The following is a 20,027-nucleotide window of genomic DNA, read 5'->3' on the forward strand; positions in this document are numbered from 1 at the left end:
TCCACCGTCTCGGACTCCTGGCGCAGCTGCCCTTTGGCTTGTGTCCATCTCTGAAGGAAAGCAATAGGTGAATTATCTATTGTGTACTCACTCATAAAAAACCTATTTTGTACTGTATTAAGCTAGTACGAATTTTATACAAAGTGGACCACATTTTTTATGAATCGAAAAGGAATAATCTAAAAAAAAGTAGAGGAACTCTACGGCTAAGAAAAATACAAAGCAGCAGCTAACCCTGAAGCTATCTTGCAGGCCGGTCTGGTGGCGCAAGAGCTCGCATGCAGAGAGTAGATCTCGAATGCCTGAGGGAGCCGTCGGTGACTTGCTGCCATGGGGCCTTGGAACAGCACTGACAACACCTCACGAAAACACCAAAAGGGGGCACGTATGAAGGAGCAGTAGTAACACGGGAGAGGAAAATTGAAGAGATGCGCGCACCGTATCGTCGGGCAGTCAGAGGCTTTTGGCCGTTTGGCGGCGTGGTTGGATTAGCAGGACGACGTCATGGAGGAGACGGGGCTAGGTTGAGGGAGGCTAGATCGAGGATGGGAGTCCGAGGGCAGGACTATTAGAATTTGGTGTTGTGCGCCTGATGTTCAAGCCTAATTTTAATAAATTCTGCAAATTTGGAAGGTCCATTCATGAAATGGGATGAGAAGAGTGGAAATGAAAATAGTCTCACCTTGCAAGTTTAGGGTGAGTGAGATCAACATATAAGAGATGTTGCTTCTCACCTTTTGAGCAAGTGAGCAAGGAAAATCTCCACGCGCGCTCCTCCTCCTCCACTCGCCTCGACGCTTCGCGTTTCGTGGTTCGAGCCGTGCCGGGTCGGTGCGGGGCTTCTTATCTTTTTGTCACGCGCGCGAGGTATTTATGAAATCTGTTACGAACACGTGCAGATTTTGTGTAGTCGGTTCAGGTTTCTTAAACCGAACCGACCTATACCTATAGGGCGTCCCCATCCCTCCGATCCGTACACAACACAACCGAGCTAGGGTTTTGCATGTCTCTTGCTTTTGCGCCGTCGTCGTAGTCTACTCCATCCCGAGCGCTGGCGTGCACCAGCGATCGGGAGAGCAGGTCTCCAGAACCTTTCGCCTTTGCGATCTTATACGGGAGAGGGCGAATAAGGTTTTTGGGAAGCGCTCCGCACGACTGCTCGCTTCCCTGCAACCACGGGTCATCTGGCTTCTCGATTCGGCGGGTGCGCGACACGCCGCCGTCTTTTTCGTCAACAACTTCGTCAAGCGAACGCAACAGCAATGGTTTCCTCTCCACCGCAACAGTACGTGCATTGTGATTCGATCTGTTGTTTACTAAAGATCTGCGAGTTCATATTGCTGTTCGTTATGCTGTTTAATACTTCTAGTATTTTCGAGATGCATCTGTTAGCCACTGCCGGTTTATCTAAGGCATGGTGGGAGAGGCTCTACTGACTTCATGTCATGTCCTGAATAAAGTTCCGAACAAAAATAAAAAGAAGACTCCCTACGAGGAGTGGATTGGAAGAAAGCCATCACTTTCTTACTTGCGCACTTGGGGATGTTTGGCGAAGGTCAACGTTCCAATTCCCAAGAAATGCAAGCTCGGACCGAAGACAGTGGATTGTATCTTTCTAGGCTATGCTCAGCGGAGCGTGGGCTGTAGATTCTTAGTAGTTAAATCCGAGGTACCTGATATGCATGTTGATACTATTATGGAATCTCGTGATGCAACATTTTTTGAGAATATTTTTCCTATGAAAGATATGCATAGAATTGCTAGCATACCTGAATCTAATACATCTGATAATGAATCTGAACATCCTGAGGATGATGTTGAGAAGGATGACAATGAAACTCCTTTCAGGAGTAAGAGACGAAGGATTGCAAAAATCCTTCGGTGATGACTTCATTGTTTACCTTGTGGAGGATACTCTCAAAACCATTGCAGAGGCATATGCATCTCCGAATGCAGATGACTGGAAAGAAGCTGTCTAGAGTGAAATTGGACTCCATTCTTTCTAATGGGACTTGGGAGCTATCTGAACAACCCCACGGTTGTAAGCCAGTAGGCTGCAAGTGGGTGTTCAAGAAGAAGCTATTAAAAAGTATAAGGCACGGCTTGTGGCGAAAGGCTACACTCAGAAAGAAGCCGAATATTACTTTGACACCTATTCACCCGTTGCTAGACTTACTACCATTCGAGTACTACTATCCCTGGCTGTCTCCTATGGTCTTGTCGTTCATCAAATGGACGTAAAGACAGCTTTCCTTAACAGAGAGTTGGAAGAGAAAATTTACATGGAACAGTCAGACGGATTTGTGGTAAAGGGTGAAGAGAGAAAGGTGTGCAAGGTACTAAAATCTTTGTATGGACTAAAACAAGCATCTAAGCAATGACACGAGAAGTTTGACAGAACTTTAACTTCTGCAGGCTTTGTCATTAATGAGGCTGATAAATATGTGTATTATCACCATGGTGGGGGCGAAGGTGTTATTTTGTGTTTGTACGTGGATGATATTCTGATTTTTGGTACAAACATAAAAGTGATAAATGAGGTCAAGTCATTTCTGTCAAATTGCTTTGATATGAAAGATTTGGGAGAGGCTGATGTTATTCTTAACATTAAGCTGGTTAAACATGAGAGTGGAATTACTTTGTTGCAATCTCACTATGTTGAGAAGGTCTTTAGTCGCTTCGGTTTTACTGACAGCAAACATTCACCAACACCGTATGACCCTAACGTGATACTCAGAAGGAACAATGGAGAAGGGAAAGATCAATTGAGATACTCTCAAATAATCGGTTCCCTAATGTACTTAGCTAGCGCTACGAGGCCTGATATATCTTTTGCTGTGAGCAAATTGAGTAGGTTCACGTCAAACCCGGGTATAGATCATTGGCGTGCACTAGAAAGGATATTGCGCTATCTAAAAGGTACGATGAGTTATGGAATACATTATTCAGGGCATCCAGCTATGCTTGACGGATATTGTGATTCAAACTGAATCTCTGAAGCAGATGATCTCTATGCCACAACCGGGTATGCCTTCATACTTGGTGGTGGTGTAGTATCATGGAGATCTTGCAAACAGACCATATTGATGAGGTCAACTATGGAAGCAGAGCTTGCTGCTTTAGATACAACCACCTTTGAGGCAGAGTGGCTGAGAGATCTTTTGATGGACTTGCCGGTGGTTGAAAAACCAGTGCCGACTATTCTGATGAACTGTGATAATCAAACGGTTATTACTAAACTAAACAATTCAAAGGATAACGCGAAGTCATCAAAACACGTGAGGAGACGTGTGCAGTCTGTCAGGAAATTGAAAAACTCCGGAGTGATAACTGTCGTCGTCATGATCTATATTCTGAAATTATTCGTTGAATTGTTATTCTCAAAATTGCTTAATTTTCCAACACGGACCACATCGGACGACGGGAGAACGGAGGTTAGAATGGAAAGATTTATTTCACAGATGGATGGTATAGGTGGGTAATTATTTTGTAACTTTAGATCAGCGGTTGTGGTCTTCTGATATACCGAATAAATGGTCAGATGTTTTGATTTTTTGTGGGATTGTCTAGCCTCTCTACCTTTTCTGTGGTTGCTCCGTCATGTACTTTTAGTGTATAATAGATTTTCTTGACCTGTGAAGAACAATAATGTTGAAATGTCGTCGCGTAACAGAGTATGTTACGTTTGGTAGCATAAAAAACAAATTTAACTTAATTATCACCGATTATAACATATTGACTATTTGGGCCTGAAACATTTTAATGTTTATTATAGCCCATCAGATATACCTCTAATTATCGCTAATTGTACAAACAGGGTTTACTTGGGCCCGAAACCACTTTAATGTTTAGAGATAGCCCATCAAACGTACCCCTCATTAAATCTGGACCGTTAGATGTAAGATCCAACTGACAGAATAATTGAGATGATGTGGATCAACATGAAGCTTTTCATGGTACCCTCGTATCTGTTACTTTTAGTATATAATAGAATAGAATAATAAATGCCAACCAGAGGACTGGGCAAAGTTGTGACAGGCTTTATGATGCATCCCGCTGCTCCACTTCGCATATTGCCTTGTTGTGTTACTGGCAGCAGCAGAACTGAACTAGTTCCTCTGACAAAGGAATTGCCCAAGGTAAGTCTTGGGGATCTGTTGGTAGATCCTAGGGGAGAGACTCGATTCTCGTGATCCCGCCGCTTCTCTCGGCCGTCCATGTTTGCCGACGTTGTGCTCTGCTCGGAAACGCGTCGGCCATTGTAGAGAAGGCGAGAAGTCAGGACGTGGGTCAGACTAGAAGGTGGCGCCACGGGGTGACCGAAAAATGCTCGACGAAATGGCTGTGAGGCCAACACCTGCTCGGAAGAGCCAACGAAGTGGCGGCACGGCGATGGCGGCGACCCTGATGCTGCGCGGGAAAGATAGAGGCCATCGTTGGAGTGGGGCATGCAGGTTTGCGGAGTCTTGCAGGTGAGAGTTCATGTCCCCCCCTTCAAAGCATGTTGCAGTTAAAGTTTCCAGTATGTGCAAGTATGTGATAACTCTTCCTGGTAGATATCGCTAGTTACTCCTCCTAACTAGCTACAAAATTTTGAATGGTCAGCCAAGTGTGCTTGCCTTCCGCAAATTCACGGTGGTTTTGTATCCTACAATTAATATACAAGCATCATTTTGGGAGCACAAACAATTATTTCCTGGCAGTAATCCGGAATATAATCCTCATGGCTGACAACCTGTGATCTATATTGGCGTCGTCAACCGACTTGACTGCTCTGCTAAACACATCAACAAGCATAACTTGCCAACCACCTGAGCCATATATTTCCTTTTACACGTAACCTGACCATCTTTTGTTGTTTTTAGATTATGGAAGAGCATCTTCCTGCCTATGCATTCCCAGAATGAAGACAACATTATTTGATTAACAAGATCGATTTTTCTAAGGTTCATATTCCTAGATGGATGGACGGCTGGCCGGACCTAGGACTTACTGAAATATTAGCTCTATCGCCCTTGGCAGAGTTCATGCCTTTTTGTCTAAAAAAAAAGACATCAGATATGGCAAGCTCCATCTTGAATTTTTCTGAGCTACGTGGATGTATGATAACAAGGGAATCATGCAGTTTTTTCACAGGATATATATATATTCTCTTATGTACTTCATTCTTATGGCCGCTGTTCCATTTCCCATTTAAGTTTTCTTGACTCTAGGGTGCAAGGTGTGGAGAAGAAATTTCCCAGTTGGAGCTTGACTCGGAGTCATGGTCTATGGTCTTTAAGTTACTCTGGATTATTTCACCGGCTACTAGTCTAACGTCTGAAACAAACTGCTACTCAAATATCAGGCGCGGTGTGTCTTCACCAACGGGTCTAACCAGTCTAAATCAGTGTGGAATGGTAAGCACAAAGCTGGAGTAATTCACACCACAAATGGTGATGTCTGTCAGTATGTGCCTTTCGCTGCTGCCAACAGGGTCAATGTGACTGCAGCATCAGGTAGAATTTTTGTGCAGTAAACACCCGCAGTCTGCAATTTCAATCCATCTCTTCCCCTCTCCTCGACATTCCAATTCACACTCTTTGATTGGAGGAATTCAAGATGGAGCCTGCCATATCTGCCGTAACAGGTGAGCTTGTGAGCAGATTCGTCTCCTTCCTCACCAACAAGTACCACTCAAGCCGTGCATACTCGGAAGAGAAGCAGTTTGAGAAGCTCCACCAACTGCTCCTGAGAGTTCGAACGGTCGTCGAGGAGGCAGACGGGCGATACATCACCAACTCCGGGATGCTGGCACAGCTCAAAATGCTTGCAGACGCCATGTACCAAGGCTACTGGACACGGGACGCGTTCAAGTATAGGTCCCTCGAGGAGACTCCCATGGAGGCTGAGGTTAGCAGCTCGGCTCGTTTGAAACGTTCTCGCTCAGTTCATGAGGGCAGTCCTAGACAGAGCAAAGCCAGGTATCTTCTCGAGCTGCAAGGTGCATTGGAAAGGTTAGAAAATGTTGTTGCTCATATGACGGAATTTGTTGTCATTTTGGGTGGGTGCGATCGTATGATGCGGAGACCATACGATGCCTATCTTTACATTGAGAATCTCATGTTTGGTCGCCATACCGAGAAGCAAGAGCTCTCAAACTTTCTGTTGCAACACAACCATCTTGCTACTGCACCGGCTGTTCTTCCAATCATTGGTGCGTTTGGAGTCGGGAAGAAAACTCTGGTCGCACATGTATGCAACGATGAGAGGGTTAGATCTCGTTTCTCTGTGATTTTGTATCTGGGTGAAGCTGATTTTCTAAGAATAGCAGAGGACGCAAGCCCTGTGTCAGAAAATACGTTGGTCGTTGTTGATTTTGTTTCAGATGTGGATGAGAAGGATTGGACAAAGTTTTATTCAGCTGTGGCAAGAATGGATAGAGGAAACAAGGTGGTAATCTTAAGCCGGCATAAGAAATCAGAGAGATTTGGAACTGTGAAGCCCCTTTTTCTCAATGTCCTTTCATATGAGGAGTTCAGCTACCTCTTCAAGACACTCGCATTTGGAAGTGCGAACCAGCTGGAATATCCACGGTTAGTAAGAATAGCAGATGAATTTGCCAGGGAGTTGCAATCGGAGGAGTGGTCACTGGTTACCGCCAATTTACTTGCAGATGTAATAAGAAGAGACCTTGATGATTATTTCTGGCTTTGCATACTGAGCAGGCTTAGAAGAGTAGTTGAGAGAAACTTCTCCATGTACGGCGAGCACCCAAAATTACTTCTGGAAAGAGGTCATGATATAGCCGTGATGGACTTCGTTTTGCATCCTGTTCGTCCACTTCCCGTCATTTGCAGCAGCAAAAACGATGCTCCCATGAAGAAAGAACTATCAAAGGTTACATTCAAAGAACTATTAGTAGATTCTGGTGTGAGGCCAAAAGTAGAGTTTGGTCAATTGACATGGGAATCAAGGCTGCCACCTTATACTTCATTTGATCACATTGTTTCAAGTTGTGTTCAAGATATGACTGGATATGCTCCTTTGTCACGGAGGAAGCGTGGAGAGGTGCCTCTCTGATCTTACAATATGATCCCTTGACTAATGCCATGCGGAATTATATATCATTTCTGCAGTTCCAGTCTTAATTATGAGTATAATTCCATGGTCAAACTGTTTTGATGATTGTGATTTCCATGGTCAAACTGTTTATAATGTAACAACCAAACAAAGGGCTTGTTTGGATCGTTAAGCTTTGGAAATCACAATTTCCATAAGTATTTCAAGTGTTGTAGGCATGGAATTTGTAGTTTTGTAATCATATATGCTTGTCTTGTTTCTTTCTTTTGTTTTGCTTCATTACCTACCACCTGGTTTGCAGAGAAGATATCCAGTCTAAAAAGTTATGAAATTTTTTTTTTAAATAAGTGAGTTAATAAAAGAGTAAAATACACCACTAGTCCATGAACTCGGCAAAAATGAACATTTTAGTCCACGAACTCAGAAAACGCACACTTAAAACCCTAAACTGGGACTACTATGTCACTTTAGTCCAAAAACAGTTCGTCGAGTCTTAAATACGCCACGTGGCCACCACGTCAGCTTCGGCCAAGACCGCGGGCAGCTACTCAATTTTCTCAGGATTTTTTTTTTGCAAAATCACCATGCCCGAGCCGCTCGTGAGGGGCAAGGCGGTCGTGTCCAGACGGGGATCCTGGGCCCTTGAGAACCACGCCGTTGCAGCCGCCACCTCGCCTAAGGTTGCTATCAAGCCCACACTGCTCAATTTTGACGAGAGGACGCAGGTGAAGGGGTGATCGAAGCCGACGTGGCGGCCACATGGTGGAATTAAGCCTCACCGAACCGTTTTTGGACTAAAGTGACACAGTAGTCCCAGTTTAGGGATTTAAGTGTGCGTTTTTCGAGTTCGTGGGCTAAAGTGTTTATTTTTGTCGAGTTCATGGACTAATGGTGTATTTTACTCTTAAAAAAACATGTTTGTATGTTTTCTTAAGATTTAAAATCAAATTCGATCAGCACGCACAGGAATTAAAAAAACAAATCCACATGTAAATAATGTTACAAAAAGACAAAAACACAGAAGACAAATTGACCATTCTCCTTCATTCGTGCTCTGCCTTTGACTTACTTGACTTGGTGTTTGCTTTCTTTGATTTGTGTTGACTTTACTTGTCCTTGTTGACGCTTTGGCTGGTTTATGCCTCATCTCTTAGGCTCGAGTCATGCAATTTTGGGTATAAAAACATATTATCCCCAACACTCTATGTCTTTTCCCAAATTAATTATTTGTGAACCCTCTTCTTCTTATGTCTAGGTCCTTTCCCTTGTGCTCTGGCACTTTGACTTGACGTTGAATTGATGTTTTCCATTTAGGATTCATAGCTCGACCCATATTGAAGAATTATTATTCCCTAATAATGTAAGACCGGCGTAATCACCTAATTGGATACCTATCCTGCCCTAATTCCAGATAAACTATTCTCTCATTTATACCATTTAGTTGTAATCCAAATAAGATATCATCTGCACACGCGTTCAACACTAAACTAATCACCAATCCCAAGAAATAGGAACTAACCTCGTGCACGTCGTAACTCGTGTGTCTCGACCTCGTAGTGTTGAACCCTATGGCGAGAGGAAGTCGGTGGTGCGCAACATGGATACTCATGTGCAACTTTGGAGAGGGATAGGGTGGCGGCATGTGAGTGAGAGGAGTGAGTGAGGGATGGAGAGGATGGGATATTTTGACTTTTGACCACCGAGATTTTGAGAGGGGGGCGAAATTTTGGAAAAAGAACATCAATCATGTATCTTTTGCAACACTGGATCAATGTTGCCATCTTCTACCACAATTTTCCATATAGTATATTTACTTTGTTGACAAATAATGTGATGCATCAAAATATTTTCGGGATTGGCATTATATAGTGAAGTGTGAAATAATGCTATAGACTGTTTTTTACGGAGGCTCATTGAAAAATGAAGAAGCCACATTCACAACATAAAGGTTTTTTCTAGGGAAGATTACACTACATGATCCCAACAGAAGAGGCAGGAAAATGATGAAAAACTATAAGTCCCTAGCAGCTCGAGCTCAAGTCTATGAGGTAGCTCTTTTAGGGTATGTACAATGGGGTAACGTCAGTCTTTTCTTAATGATGCCGCGTAGGATAATTGGTGATGTGGAAGAGAGAGGAATGAAGAAAGGCATGGGCCTTCTCTTAGCTAAGCTATGATCTCTTCACAAGAAGGATAAGACAAACAAAAAGCAAATTTCCCATTTTATTAGATTTTGCCTTTTCGTAACATTTATTTAATTAATTTTATTCATCTAAGCATTAATTGTAAGATAAGACACTAAGAAAGGACCCGTTGTACAACATATTTTGTTATCTTCTTTCAATGACGTGGAACACATAAGAGAAGGCGGTCTTATCAACCATTGTACATGCCCTTAAACTCTTTTGATGTTGGTTTTAACTTAAGTACGTAACGGTAGTTCAAAATTTAAAGATGACTTTGATAAAAAGAACGAAAAAAGTGACGCAGTCAGTCATGAATGACTTGAATCAGACAAAGCAGGATAAAAAGTTAGGCCAATCGAATCTTTAGACTGATAAGTTATAATTCTCAATCCGAAAGGGGAACGATTTCTCGCACTCACAGCGCGCCACATTGGCAGGTGCCCATGTATTTTGCGTTTTCTCAACAGTGCAGGCTTTTTGGGTGGCCCGCTGTCAGCGGCCTTGCTCGGGGTGGCCCCCCGATCCGTGGTTTACCCGCTTTTCGCGTGCCCGGGGGCGGCCTTGTGCACTTTCCGCGTTGATCGCCCGTACACGTTTCCCCTAGCTGCATTTGCCTATATAAAGGGCCTGTTGCGCTATGGTCTCTCGTGGTGTTTCGCATTTGTGTCATGCTGGTTTTGATTCCTACCTCGCTAGTTCTCATGTCGCCATGTTTGGGCTTCTGGCGGTTCAGCTGGGTTGTTGTGTCTCCTGTTCCTACTGCGCTGTTGTTGGTTCGTCTCTCGCGCTGTGTTTGTTCTTGTTTGTTTGTATTGCTTCTGCTTACTGTCGTTCTGCGTTTGTTGGCGGTACATGTGTTTGTTCTTGCAGTGGCCGTTCAGGTGGCGATCGTGCGTTCTTGCCTCCTGTTGTTCCATCGCTGATTTTGTTCCTCATGAATCAGTGCAGGTGGTTCTCCTATCGCCGTGTTTTGGCTTGTGGCGGTTCAGCTGGGTTGTCGTGTCTTCTGTTCCTGTTCCTTCCGCACCGTCGTTGGTTCGTCTCTCGCACTGTGTTTGTTCTTGTTTGCTTGTTTTTCTTCTGTTTACCGTCGCTCTGCATTTGTTGGCGGTCCATACGTTCATTCGTGCGGTGGCCGTTTAGGTGGCAATCATGTGTTCTTGCATCCTGTTGTTCCGTCGTTGATTCTGTTTCTCATGAATCGGTGCAGGTGGCGTGTTCCGGGACGTGACGTTGGTTTTTCGGGGGTGCTTGTTGAGAATATGCCCCGGAGGCAATCATATGATGATGTTATTCCTATGTATTCATGAACTATATAGTGTAAACATCCTTGAACATCATCATTGACATGTATCACTGAATACGTGATTTGCTTGTGAAACTATGTGCTCTATGATGTTGTTCTAATAGTCCCTGGTCACTGAGGTTATGCTGACACATAACCTAGACTAGCATTGTGACTCAGTATGATGACTATGTTTCACAAGTCATAAGGTAAGGTGTTGCCGACTGATAGCATGGACTTGGCAATGAGATTGCCAAGTCGGACATACCCGCACTGAGACACAACGAGATGATTGTCATTTGTTAGTCTCAAGTACGATGTTTATGCCAGTCCTAGACCTAATATCTTCGCATGTACTCGGGATGTGAATCGGCCTACTTAGGGGTTGCCAGACGCTACTCCGTAACTGGTTAGTCATAAAGGTAGCTTTCGAGTTTGCTGTGAAGCATGCTGCAAGTCGTGGTTTGATCAACAAAGGATTTGCCCTCCTTCTTGGGGAGATATCTCTGGGCCCTCTCGAGAGATCAGATTCGGAAAGTATGGCCATGCGATTTGGGTTAAGTGTTAACCCGTTCGGGAATCTGTATCACGGGATCGAGAAAGAGAGTCGAGCTATCCACAAGGATGACAAGTACACGCCTTGAGCTTGACACATATATCGTGAGGCAAAAGGAATGTTGCATGCGACACATTGTATGGTTTGTCAATATACTATATATGTGATCAATCGGGAGTCGCATGCGCTGCTAGGCGTTGCTACCGGCTATCGACTTGAGCCGGCACTTGTGGGCAAGTAAGCATTGCTCCTGGCCGGGTAAGTAGTTACCCGGGGCCACAGGAAAGTGCCGGGAATTCCTCCCAGGAACACCTTTTCCCCGGAACGCCATCTCTTCACGAGGTTTGTTGCCTGGAGTTCTTCCCGGGGCACTTATCTGGGAACCGGAAGAAGTTCACGAGATCAATATGATTGATCAAGTCGAAGTAGAGATCCATGAGGAAATTCATATTTGATTTGTCCCTTCGATCCCTGCCTACTATTCGGCTAGCGGGGCCACTGTGCTGTCTTTTCGTAGCGCCTTAGCTGTCGTTGCGAGTTCACGTCGATCCGGTAGAATTGGATTCTACACTTAACTAGTTTTTGCAGAATTGATGTGAATTGTATGGCTCATATGCATGCAATGCATGTGTGTAATACTTACGTGACCTGCATGTCATGTGTTTGTCAGCCCGGCTGGAGCCAAGGTGATGTCTTTATAATTGTATAGCGACCTGGGTGTCGACATGTGATGTCTATCTCCATGTAAGTTCATTACTAGATACTAGATGTAGTAGTTTAGTATGAACTATGAGGACACGAGCACTCGGGGCGGCTTGATGAACAGGTTCAATAGCTGCAACATCACAAGGCATGTACATTTGGTGATGGACTCATGAAATTGGGGTGTCACCATTTTTCCTTGTCGTTGGTGACGATCGTGTCGGACACTTCTACTATACGATCACGGGTATCTGGATGGATTTAAACTTTGACTTAGTGTTCCAAATCATGCAGATTTATGAGATGGCAAAACATAAATTATCTTTTATTTTTAAAGATATCGACCTCTGTAATAAGACGACAGTGTGCATACAAAGGCAACCGAAAACAAACAGAACAATTCTAATTGCATGGCAGCTGCATGCAAGCATGATGATTGGGTAAGTGTACTCTGTGAACGGTTGTCTCAAATTTGCTGCCTCAAGAATTCCAGTAATAAAGCAGTAGTTGTCAGAATTCGTTCACATAAACTGATATGCACATGCACATCGACTTTCTAAAACAAGATCAAGTGCTTCGTTATGGATTTAATACATCATGCAACAAAATGATTCCTCGATAGAAAAAATTCGATCGAAAAGATTAAAATCCACATGATTTAATGCAGGGTTTATATTCCATCAACACTAGAGCTTAGTCATACCCGGATAGATACAATTCGTACACGGTCATATTCGCCACAAGAAGCCACACTTGTTATTCATGTTAGCATAAAAAAAAACTCCATAATAAAATCTCCAAATACGATTTCTGTGCAACCTAACACCTCGTCAGTTATCACTGCAGCCACCTATTCTATTTCCTGCCACCAACTCTATTCCCAACAACTTACCATATGACAACAGATCAAGGTTGTTCTTCAAATTCACCCCATGGCATCGCAATGTGTGGAATATACTCAAAGATAAACTGAAGATCCGATCCAAGTGAATGATGGCAATCTTGATGGTGGGCTTGTCAAAAAATGATTGCGAAAAAAAAGAATTAAATACCTCGACAAGTGAGCCTCGGCTCCATGCCGTGTGTGCGTACCGAGGGTTTGCGTGTTTGTCTTCACGCCAACTTGCCTTCCGGTGCAGTAGAGGATAATAAGTCATGTCGTTGTGCTCTCCGCCGTGTAGTTGGGTCACCGGCGTCATGCTTAGCATAGTTGCTACCTTGTCTGTCCGATTCAAATCGGCCCGAAATTTCAAAAAAAAGGCTAAAACTTGTTTAATTCCTAAAATATTCTAAATTCTAGAAAAATGGTAAAACTTGTTTAATTCATAGAATATTCATACTAAGTCTGGTATCTTTGAGATGTTGTTGCCTTTTTATTTTTATACAAAAATGCAAATACAAAGGATCAAAGTATATATTTATGTTAGGAGAGCAATTCCTATTGTTTTCTACTTCTACATTTTACGTGGTTAAATATATATTTATATATTATATAGCGTATTTTAGTACAATTTTCAACCGATTAAACTGACTAATAGGTCTGAATTATGATTATTCTATAATCTGTATCCGATTACCGATTTACCAAACATTGTGCTATGTATTATTATGTGGGATGTTGGCGCCTATTTATTTTTTAAACATTGCAAAAAATTATACTCGCTCGTGGAGGGCAAATTGAATAGCCTAATTTTGACATGTAGTATTGTCTATTGCCTTGTATAATATTTATATAGTGAACCACTGTTACCGATTACAATCCTAAATTTGGTTATATAAAATCTATGATGTGAATTATAGTAAAATTTATATGGGTAACATTCAGTAGTTTGAGTTAAAAAAATACAATGCAACCTTCTAAAATATTCACGATAATACTATACAAAGATATTAAGCCATTTAGATATTTAGGCAGAAGTATGTAAACCTTCTAGATATTTAGGTATAAGTGTGTAGAATTTTTGGTATTTAGATATTTAGGTAGAAGTGTGTGAAATTTTTGAAGTGCTCTAGAAATTTACGTTAAGGCGCATCACCATTAGATGCAGATAAGGGGGTGGGCTGAACAAGGGGTTGGGTTCTGGTGTTCGTTTTTTCTCGCTCGTTGTTGTGTGGTCGGTGAAGCGGGTGATCTTAGACGGCGAAAGTGGTGACGGGGTCACGCGGCAGGGTGGGTCAGCCGTTGCTGCAGGTAGGGAGGAGGTACGAGCTGGCGACGGTGGCGGCAGCGAGGAGGTGGAGCGGGCAGCAGAGAGGCTGGCGATGGGGAGCGGGTGTAGGCGCCGGCGGCGAAGCAGGTGATGGGTTCGGGCGGCGCTGGAGGCAGGGAGGAGGAGCGGGCGGCAGCAGGGAGGAGATGGAGGGCCGGCGGCAGGGAGGAGGGGGAGGGCCGGCGGCGACGCCAGGGTCAGGAGGCGGTGGTCAGGCGACGGTGGGGAATCTCCGTTGGTTGAATTTTTTCTTAATAATAACATGTAACTTTATTCAAACTCGAGATTACAGGTACAATGATCATATATCGTAGAAATTACATACTATGATTAAAAATTACAATGGAACCTCTTAAAAACATCTTCTTTGTGGTATCATTTTTTGCAACATGAAACACCGTCATGACTTCAACATAAAGACTGCAATCAGACTGGAGCAGCAATCTAGCCACTTGTATCCCTGCACAAACTTGACTACCTTCAAAGGTTTGAAAAAGCTCCTTGAGTCGCTCGTCTAAAAAGATGAGAAGCCGTGAGCGTTGAATGTACTTTGATATTCATCCTCCCCCTACATATTTAATTTCTTCTCCTATACAAAAACTAGGGCCGGAGATGATCCCCTAAGGGTACAGGCCGTCGAACCACAAGATCTTCACCAGAACGCCGGAGAAGGATTTCAAAATTACAAAAATTAAAACTAACAAAAGCACTATGGCACACTCACAAAAACTCAACAAATACGTATAAATGGATCTGCGAGTACACAAATCCAAAATCTGTAAAATCGGGGGAAATGGACCTAGGGTGACTAAAACTCTCTGACTCCGCGGCAACGCTCTTTGAGACACCCCCACAGCAAAGGAAGAACCAGAGTACCTTTATTTGAGACGGCATCGCAACCTTCGCTATAATGGTGCCGACGAGAACCAAACAATTCAGAAAAACAGACACTTCTGGATACTATTAGGAGGAATCGAGATTCCCCGCAGCTCGCATCGCCAAGGCGGCGACCCGAGGCGAGGGGAACCGGCGATCTTCAACGAATCTTCAACGACGGCTGCTAGGGTTCCCCTGTCTCTGTTTTCACAAAGCTATCTCCGATTTGTGGAAACTCTCATCTCCCTCCGCTGGGTGGATGTGAGGAAAAGTTTGGGACTTGGCTCGAGATGGCTATAGGCCCAAAAGTTTTGGGCTTGTTAGCCTGACAGCGACTACGCTCAGTTTTGGGCTCGTTTGCGCTCGGACCCAAATTTTGGACCGAAATACACCGGAAGCTAATTAACCTGATTGTGGTAAGCCGCCCGTGAGCTTTCGTACTAGAACAATTCTGCTTCTAGGCCCTAAAAAAGTTAAACAACATGTAAAACTTGTCAAAAAATCACAATTTTTGGCATGCAGCCACATTATAGGTATATAAGCTTGGGATACATAGGACAGGTCAATACACTAATTTGAAATGCTACACGTCTCACAAAACGGGCTATCTCCGATGAAGTTTCTTAAACTTAGAGTTGAAACCTCACAGTCTGAAGCACCGAACCGAGTTTTGTATTAATCTGACCATTTTTTGAGTTGATATTTTTTTCATTCCTTTAGCATTCAAGACGAGAAATGTGAATTAAAATCATCACCTTTTATGTACGGAGTAAAAAACTTATTTAACATTTTTTGAAGTTGTTTAATAGGGAAAAGGTGAAATAATACGTAAAACTCGTCAAAACATAACAATTTTTGACATGCAGCCATATTATGAGTATATAAGCTCGAAATAAATAGTAGAATTCAATACACTAATTTGAAACGGTATCAGCTAGCTAGTCTGCTATTGTGACTGAGTGAGTCTGAGTGAAGAGTGGGCCAGCACCTGAGGAGGTGGTCGTGAGAGCGGTGGAGGAATTTTTTGCAAACGGCAAAGAATAGGTGCATAGCACCCCATGCTGAGGCGTTAGCGCCCTCCGCTCAGGCGCTACATGAGCGCAGGTGGGGTCCGGACTGACCCTGCTACGCTAGCGCCAACACATAAAGCGTTAAGCTTGAGAGGATAGTGTCCAGATTGCAGGCGCTGAGCGAAATGGTTAGATTTGCGAACTAGTTTCGCGCCGAATTCAATTTTCAATTTTTCTTTCTATTTGGATTTAATTTTGTCGATTTTCAGACTACAGGATGACTAGTGCTCTAGCAAAGGGATGCAGGTGCCGGCAATCCGTACGGTGACGCAATACACATCGTAACATCGGATACGGCTACCACTGTCTCCTCTCATTCCTTGCAACCCGAGTTCCATCCTCAACTCTTGAGCAGGGTTTCTGTTACTGTTTGATGACCACATTTTCCAGTCCCGGGAAATTGGTTTATGTACGACAATCTCGTTTAAAATTTTGAATTTAAAAGCCACGATTGAATTAATGATCTTGGAATTAGAAGAAATAAATCTGTTCACTATATAATGGTAGTATTATAAAATCACATATGTTCGATATATACTCATCCTCAAAAAGTAAAATGAATTCAAAATATGGATGAAAAATCTTGTCGGTAAATGGCCGCAATTACCACATATATACTCACTCTGTTTCTATTTATCTATACATGTAGTACAATCAAGTTTTCTCAAAACATTTGTATATTTGGACTCCAAAAGCCTAGTTAATCATTGCGTATTTACCAATTTAACTTTGACATTCTATTGGATGAGGTAAGATGGAAAAGAGTAGAGATCAGAGGAGGACTAAATGAATGATAAAATTAATTGTGGTTGCGAATGTCAGGGGAAGAATAATGGAAGAATACCAATTTGTTAGTATATCTCACATTTTCACTTGGTTTGAAAATTGTTGCGCGTACATATATTTAGAAACGGAGAGAGAATTTAAGTTCGGAAAAATCATAGGAATAGACAAAATCTTGCTCTTGAGCGCCAAATGGATGAGTCATGAGAATAGTAAAAATTTAGACCAAAACTCGAACCACGCGGCAAACGTGGAAAGCCATCTTAATTTCATTATCAAACAGTAGACCAAAACTCTGAACTCGCGGTGCTCCTGATCTTGCACATTGCCTGCTTTACACACTGGGTTTTTCTTGATCCGGTTCACAAAACACAAAAACATGCCTTCCTTAATTTAACCTCACACGTTTCCCCATTTACAAAGCACAAAGAAGCAGTTAAAACGTGTGTTTCCTTCCTTAACAATCTCCTCGTTGCCAAAGCCTCAGCCGGTCACAATGGCCCACATGTCAGCGAGCAACCCCCACACGCGGGCTTTTACACTGCATATGCAGCACGGGCACACATGCCAGCCTCCCGGTACGAAAACTATGAATACCTTCCCAATCAGAGGCACTAGTGGCAGGATTCCCCAACTCACAAACATGAACAACAACAGGACACAAGCCACCGGCGGCGTCCCCGAGAAGACGAAGCAAGAAGCAATGGCTTCTCCGGATGCGAGCATGAGCAGCGGCGGCGGATCATGGAATAAATGGAATGTCCGCCGCGCGCTGGGGCAAGGCGCGTCGGGCGCCGCCGTGTCCCTCGCGGCCGACGATGCCTCGGGGGAGCTCTTCGTGGTGAAGTCGGCCACGCCGGGGTCGGGGCAGCTCCGGCGCGAGTGGGCCCTCATGTCAGGGCTCTCCTCGCCGCACGTCGTCCGGTGCCTAGGGTTCCGCGCGTCCGGCTCCCGGGATCACCTGCTCCTCGAGTACGCGCCGGGCGGCTCGCTCGCGGACGCGGCCCGCCGGCGCGGCATGGACGAAGCAGAGGTCCGCGGATACGCGGCGGACGTCCTCCGGGCGCTGGACTACCTCCACGGGAGCGCCCGCGTGGTGCACGGGGACGTCAAGGGCGGCAACGTCCTGGTCGGCGCCGACGGCCGCGCCAGGCTCGCGGACTTCGGCTGCGCGCACAGCATTACTGGAAGAACGACGACGATGCCGTTGGGCGGCACGCCGGCGTTCATGGCGCCCGAGGTGGCGCGAGGGGAGGGGCAGGGCCCGGCGGCGGACGTGTGGGCGCTCGGGTGCACCGTGGTCGAGATGGCCGCGGGCGGCGTCCTTCGTGCCCACCAGGATGACAACGTGCTCGCCGCGGTGCGCAGGATCGGGTTCACGGACGACGCCGCTCCCGAGGTGACCCGGTGGCTGTCCCCCGCCGCCAAGGACTTCTTGGGCCTGTGCTTCCGGAGACGCGCTGATGAGCGGCCCACGGCGGCCCAGCTCTTGGAGCACCCGTTCGTGGCAATGGCGTCATGCGGGTTGTTGTTGAAGAAAGAGGAGTTGCCTGTGAAGAGCAAGCCTACATGGGTGTCCCCAACCAGCGCGCTCGACGCGGCGTTGTGGGAGTCGGATTCTGAAGCCGACGACGACGACGATGACGTGTCATCCAGCAGCCCGGTGGACAGGATCAGGGAAATGGCATTGAGCAGCTCCGGTAGCCTGCTGCCGTTGCCGGACTGGATCAGCTCCGACGATGGCTGGATTCAAGTATGCAGCAGTAGGAACTAACTGATGAGGCCTGCACCGTGCATCGTAGCGTCTTCAGTAAAAATAAGGGGATCAGGCTATCAGGGGACCGTCGCGAACAGCTCTAGTTAATTGGCCAATGATGTCGTTAGGCAGGGATCAAGATTTTGCAGTGACGCGCGCAGCAGCCGATGCATTGGCAGGCTGTGTGTAGCGTAGGAGTAGCAAAGCAGGACTACTGCAGGATGAGTGCCTAGTGATATGAGGCTTTAGTTGTTGCAGCCAGGAGAATGCAGCATGCATGAGTTCTCCTAGAATTGTTGCACCCAGGATAATTCTATTCGCAGCGAATTTTCCCCGCTTCCGGTTCAAATTCAACATGTTTGTCGCTTTCGATTAAATTATTCCAGAATTTGAGGAACTTCGGTCGCTTAAGTGCAAAAAGACCCAACAAAAATCATTTTGATAATGATGTCTTTTTTGTGGCACTTGAATTCGAGCTAAATTGAAGTGGAATTCGAGCTAAATCTCAAATTACATGGAATCACATTATAACTGGTTTCAATTCCCCTGTAAAGGCCATCATTTTCTAAAATTGTCTCTCACTCTTCAATTCAATGTGATAGACAAACATGATTTTTCAACCCGGAATGCAAATTCAACCAAATAAAATCCTATCAAAAATTGGATTTCATTTTATGTTGATCAAATGAAATGAATTCTTGGTTGGCAAACGATGTAAAAACATCTAGGAATTATTCCATTTCTACCATGGTTCCTTAGTACTACCCGGGTTTTTTTAAGGGAAGTACTACCCGATTATGGTTCTAGTGTTGCGCAGTGCTCGGTTTGTTCCCCATCCATCCATACCATGCTCGCGAATGCCCAAGCGAGGTGTTTCCGTTCGGTCAACCCCCTTTATCCGTAAGTTGGCTGAGTTCCTAGTACGAGTGGGACCGGCTAAGTGCTGACAGGTGGGACCATGAGACCCGCTAAGTGCTGACAGGTGGGACCATAAGACCGGCTAAATGCTGACAGGTGGGGCCGATTATGGTAACACATGGTCTATCCAGAAAATATTACGCTACAGAGGCCATCACCATGTCCAAACCACTCTGGATCAAAGAGATCACTGACTGCTATTTTAAGGATGCTGATTGTAAAGCGTTACTTGAACAGCTAGTTTGTCCACCCGACAGCTCCTGAATAGCCTTTTTTTTTTTTGGGTAACCTGAATAGCCTTTCTGCTCTTGTCCTCGGGCATAAAGAAACAATTATTGTTGGAAATGATCACGAACTGGGAATTAAATTAAATTTAGCCTTGCATCTATTGTAGAAGGACTTTCTTTGCGAGGGCTTCTTACCAAAGAGCGAAGAATTATTATTTTCTTGGTCTTGTTTAAAAAAGGATGTGGGAAAAAGTTCACCGTCAAATTGTTGTCGTGTTGCAGTTAGCGCTGTCATTTCTGTTTCATACTGTTTGCCTTTCCTATAAATAGCAACCTGGGCGTTAGTTGTAAGCATCTTGAATATAATCGATGTCAAATACTTAAATAATCGGTTTT

At 44.5% G+C, this 20,027-nt stretch overlaps 2 protein-coding genes across 2 annotated transcripts; both read left to right on the forward strand.

The window, feature by feature from the left end:
• Positions 1–4,072: 4,072 nt before the first annotated feature.
• Positions 4,073–7,329, forward strand: LOC100841237 (disease resistance protein RGA2). The gene is made up of 2 exons (XM_014900775.2): positions 4,073–4,472; positions 5,214–7,329. Exon 2 carries the CDS (start codon positions 5,602–5,604, stop codon positions 7,060–7,062), a length of 1,461 nt encoding a protein of 486 aa, XP_014756261.1. The 5' UTR covers positions 4,073–4,472; positions 5,214–5,601; the 3' UTR covers positions 7,063–7,329.
• A 10,044-nt stretch (positions 7,330–17,373) lies between these two features.
• Positions 17,374–18,504, forward strand: LOC100841543 (mitogen-activated protein kinase kinase kinase 18). The gene has a single exon (XM_014900480.1). The coding sequence runs from the start codon at positions 17,374–17,376 to the stop codon at positions 18,502–18,504; it is 1,131 nt and encodes a 376-aa protein (XP_014755966.1).
• The last annotated feature ends 1,523 nt before the right edge of the window (positions 18,505–20,027 follow it).

The sequence above is a fragment of the Brachypodium distachyon genome, chromosome 3, assembly GCF_000005505.3.
Source record: "Brachypodium distachyon strain Bd21 chromosome 3, Brachypodium_distachyon_v3.0, whole genome shotgun sequence".
In the NCBI taxonomy this organism is placed as follows: Eukaryota; Viridiplantae; Streptophyta; class Magnoliopsida; order Poales; family Poaceae; genus Brachypodium; species Brachypodium distachyon.

Bases quoted from the DNA above. Each gene is read 5' to 3' on its own strand.
- LOC100841237 (XM_014900775.2), top strand. From the start codon at position 5,602: ATGGAGCCTGCCATATCTGCCGTAACAGGTGAGCTTGTGAGCAGATTC.
- LOC100841543 (XM_014900480.1), top strand. From the start codon at position 17,374: ATGAACAACAACAGGACACAAGCCACCGGCGGCGTCCCCGAGAAGACG.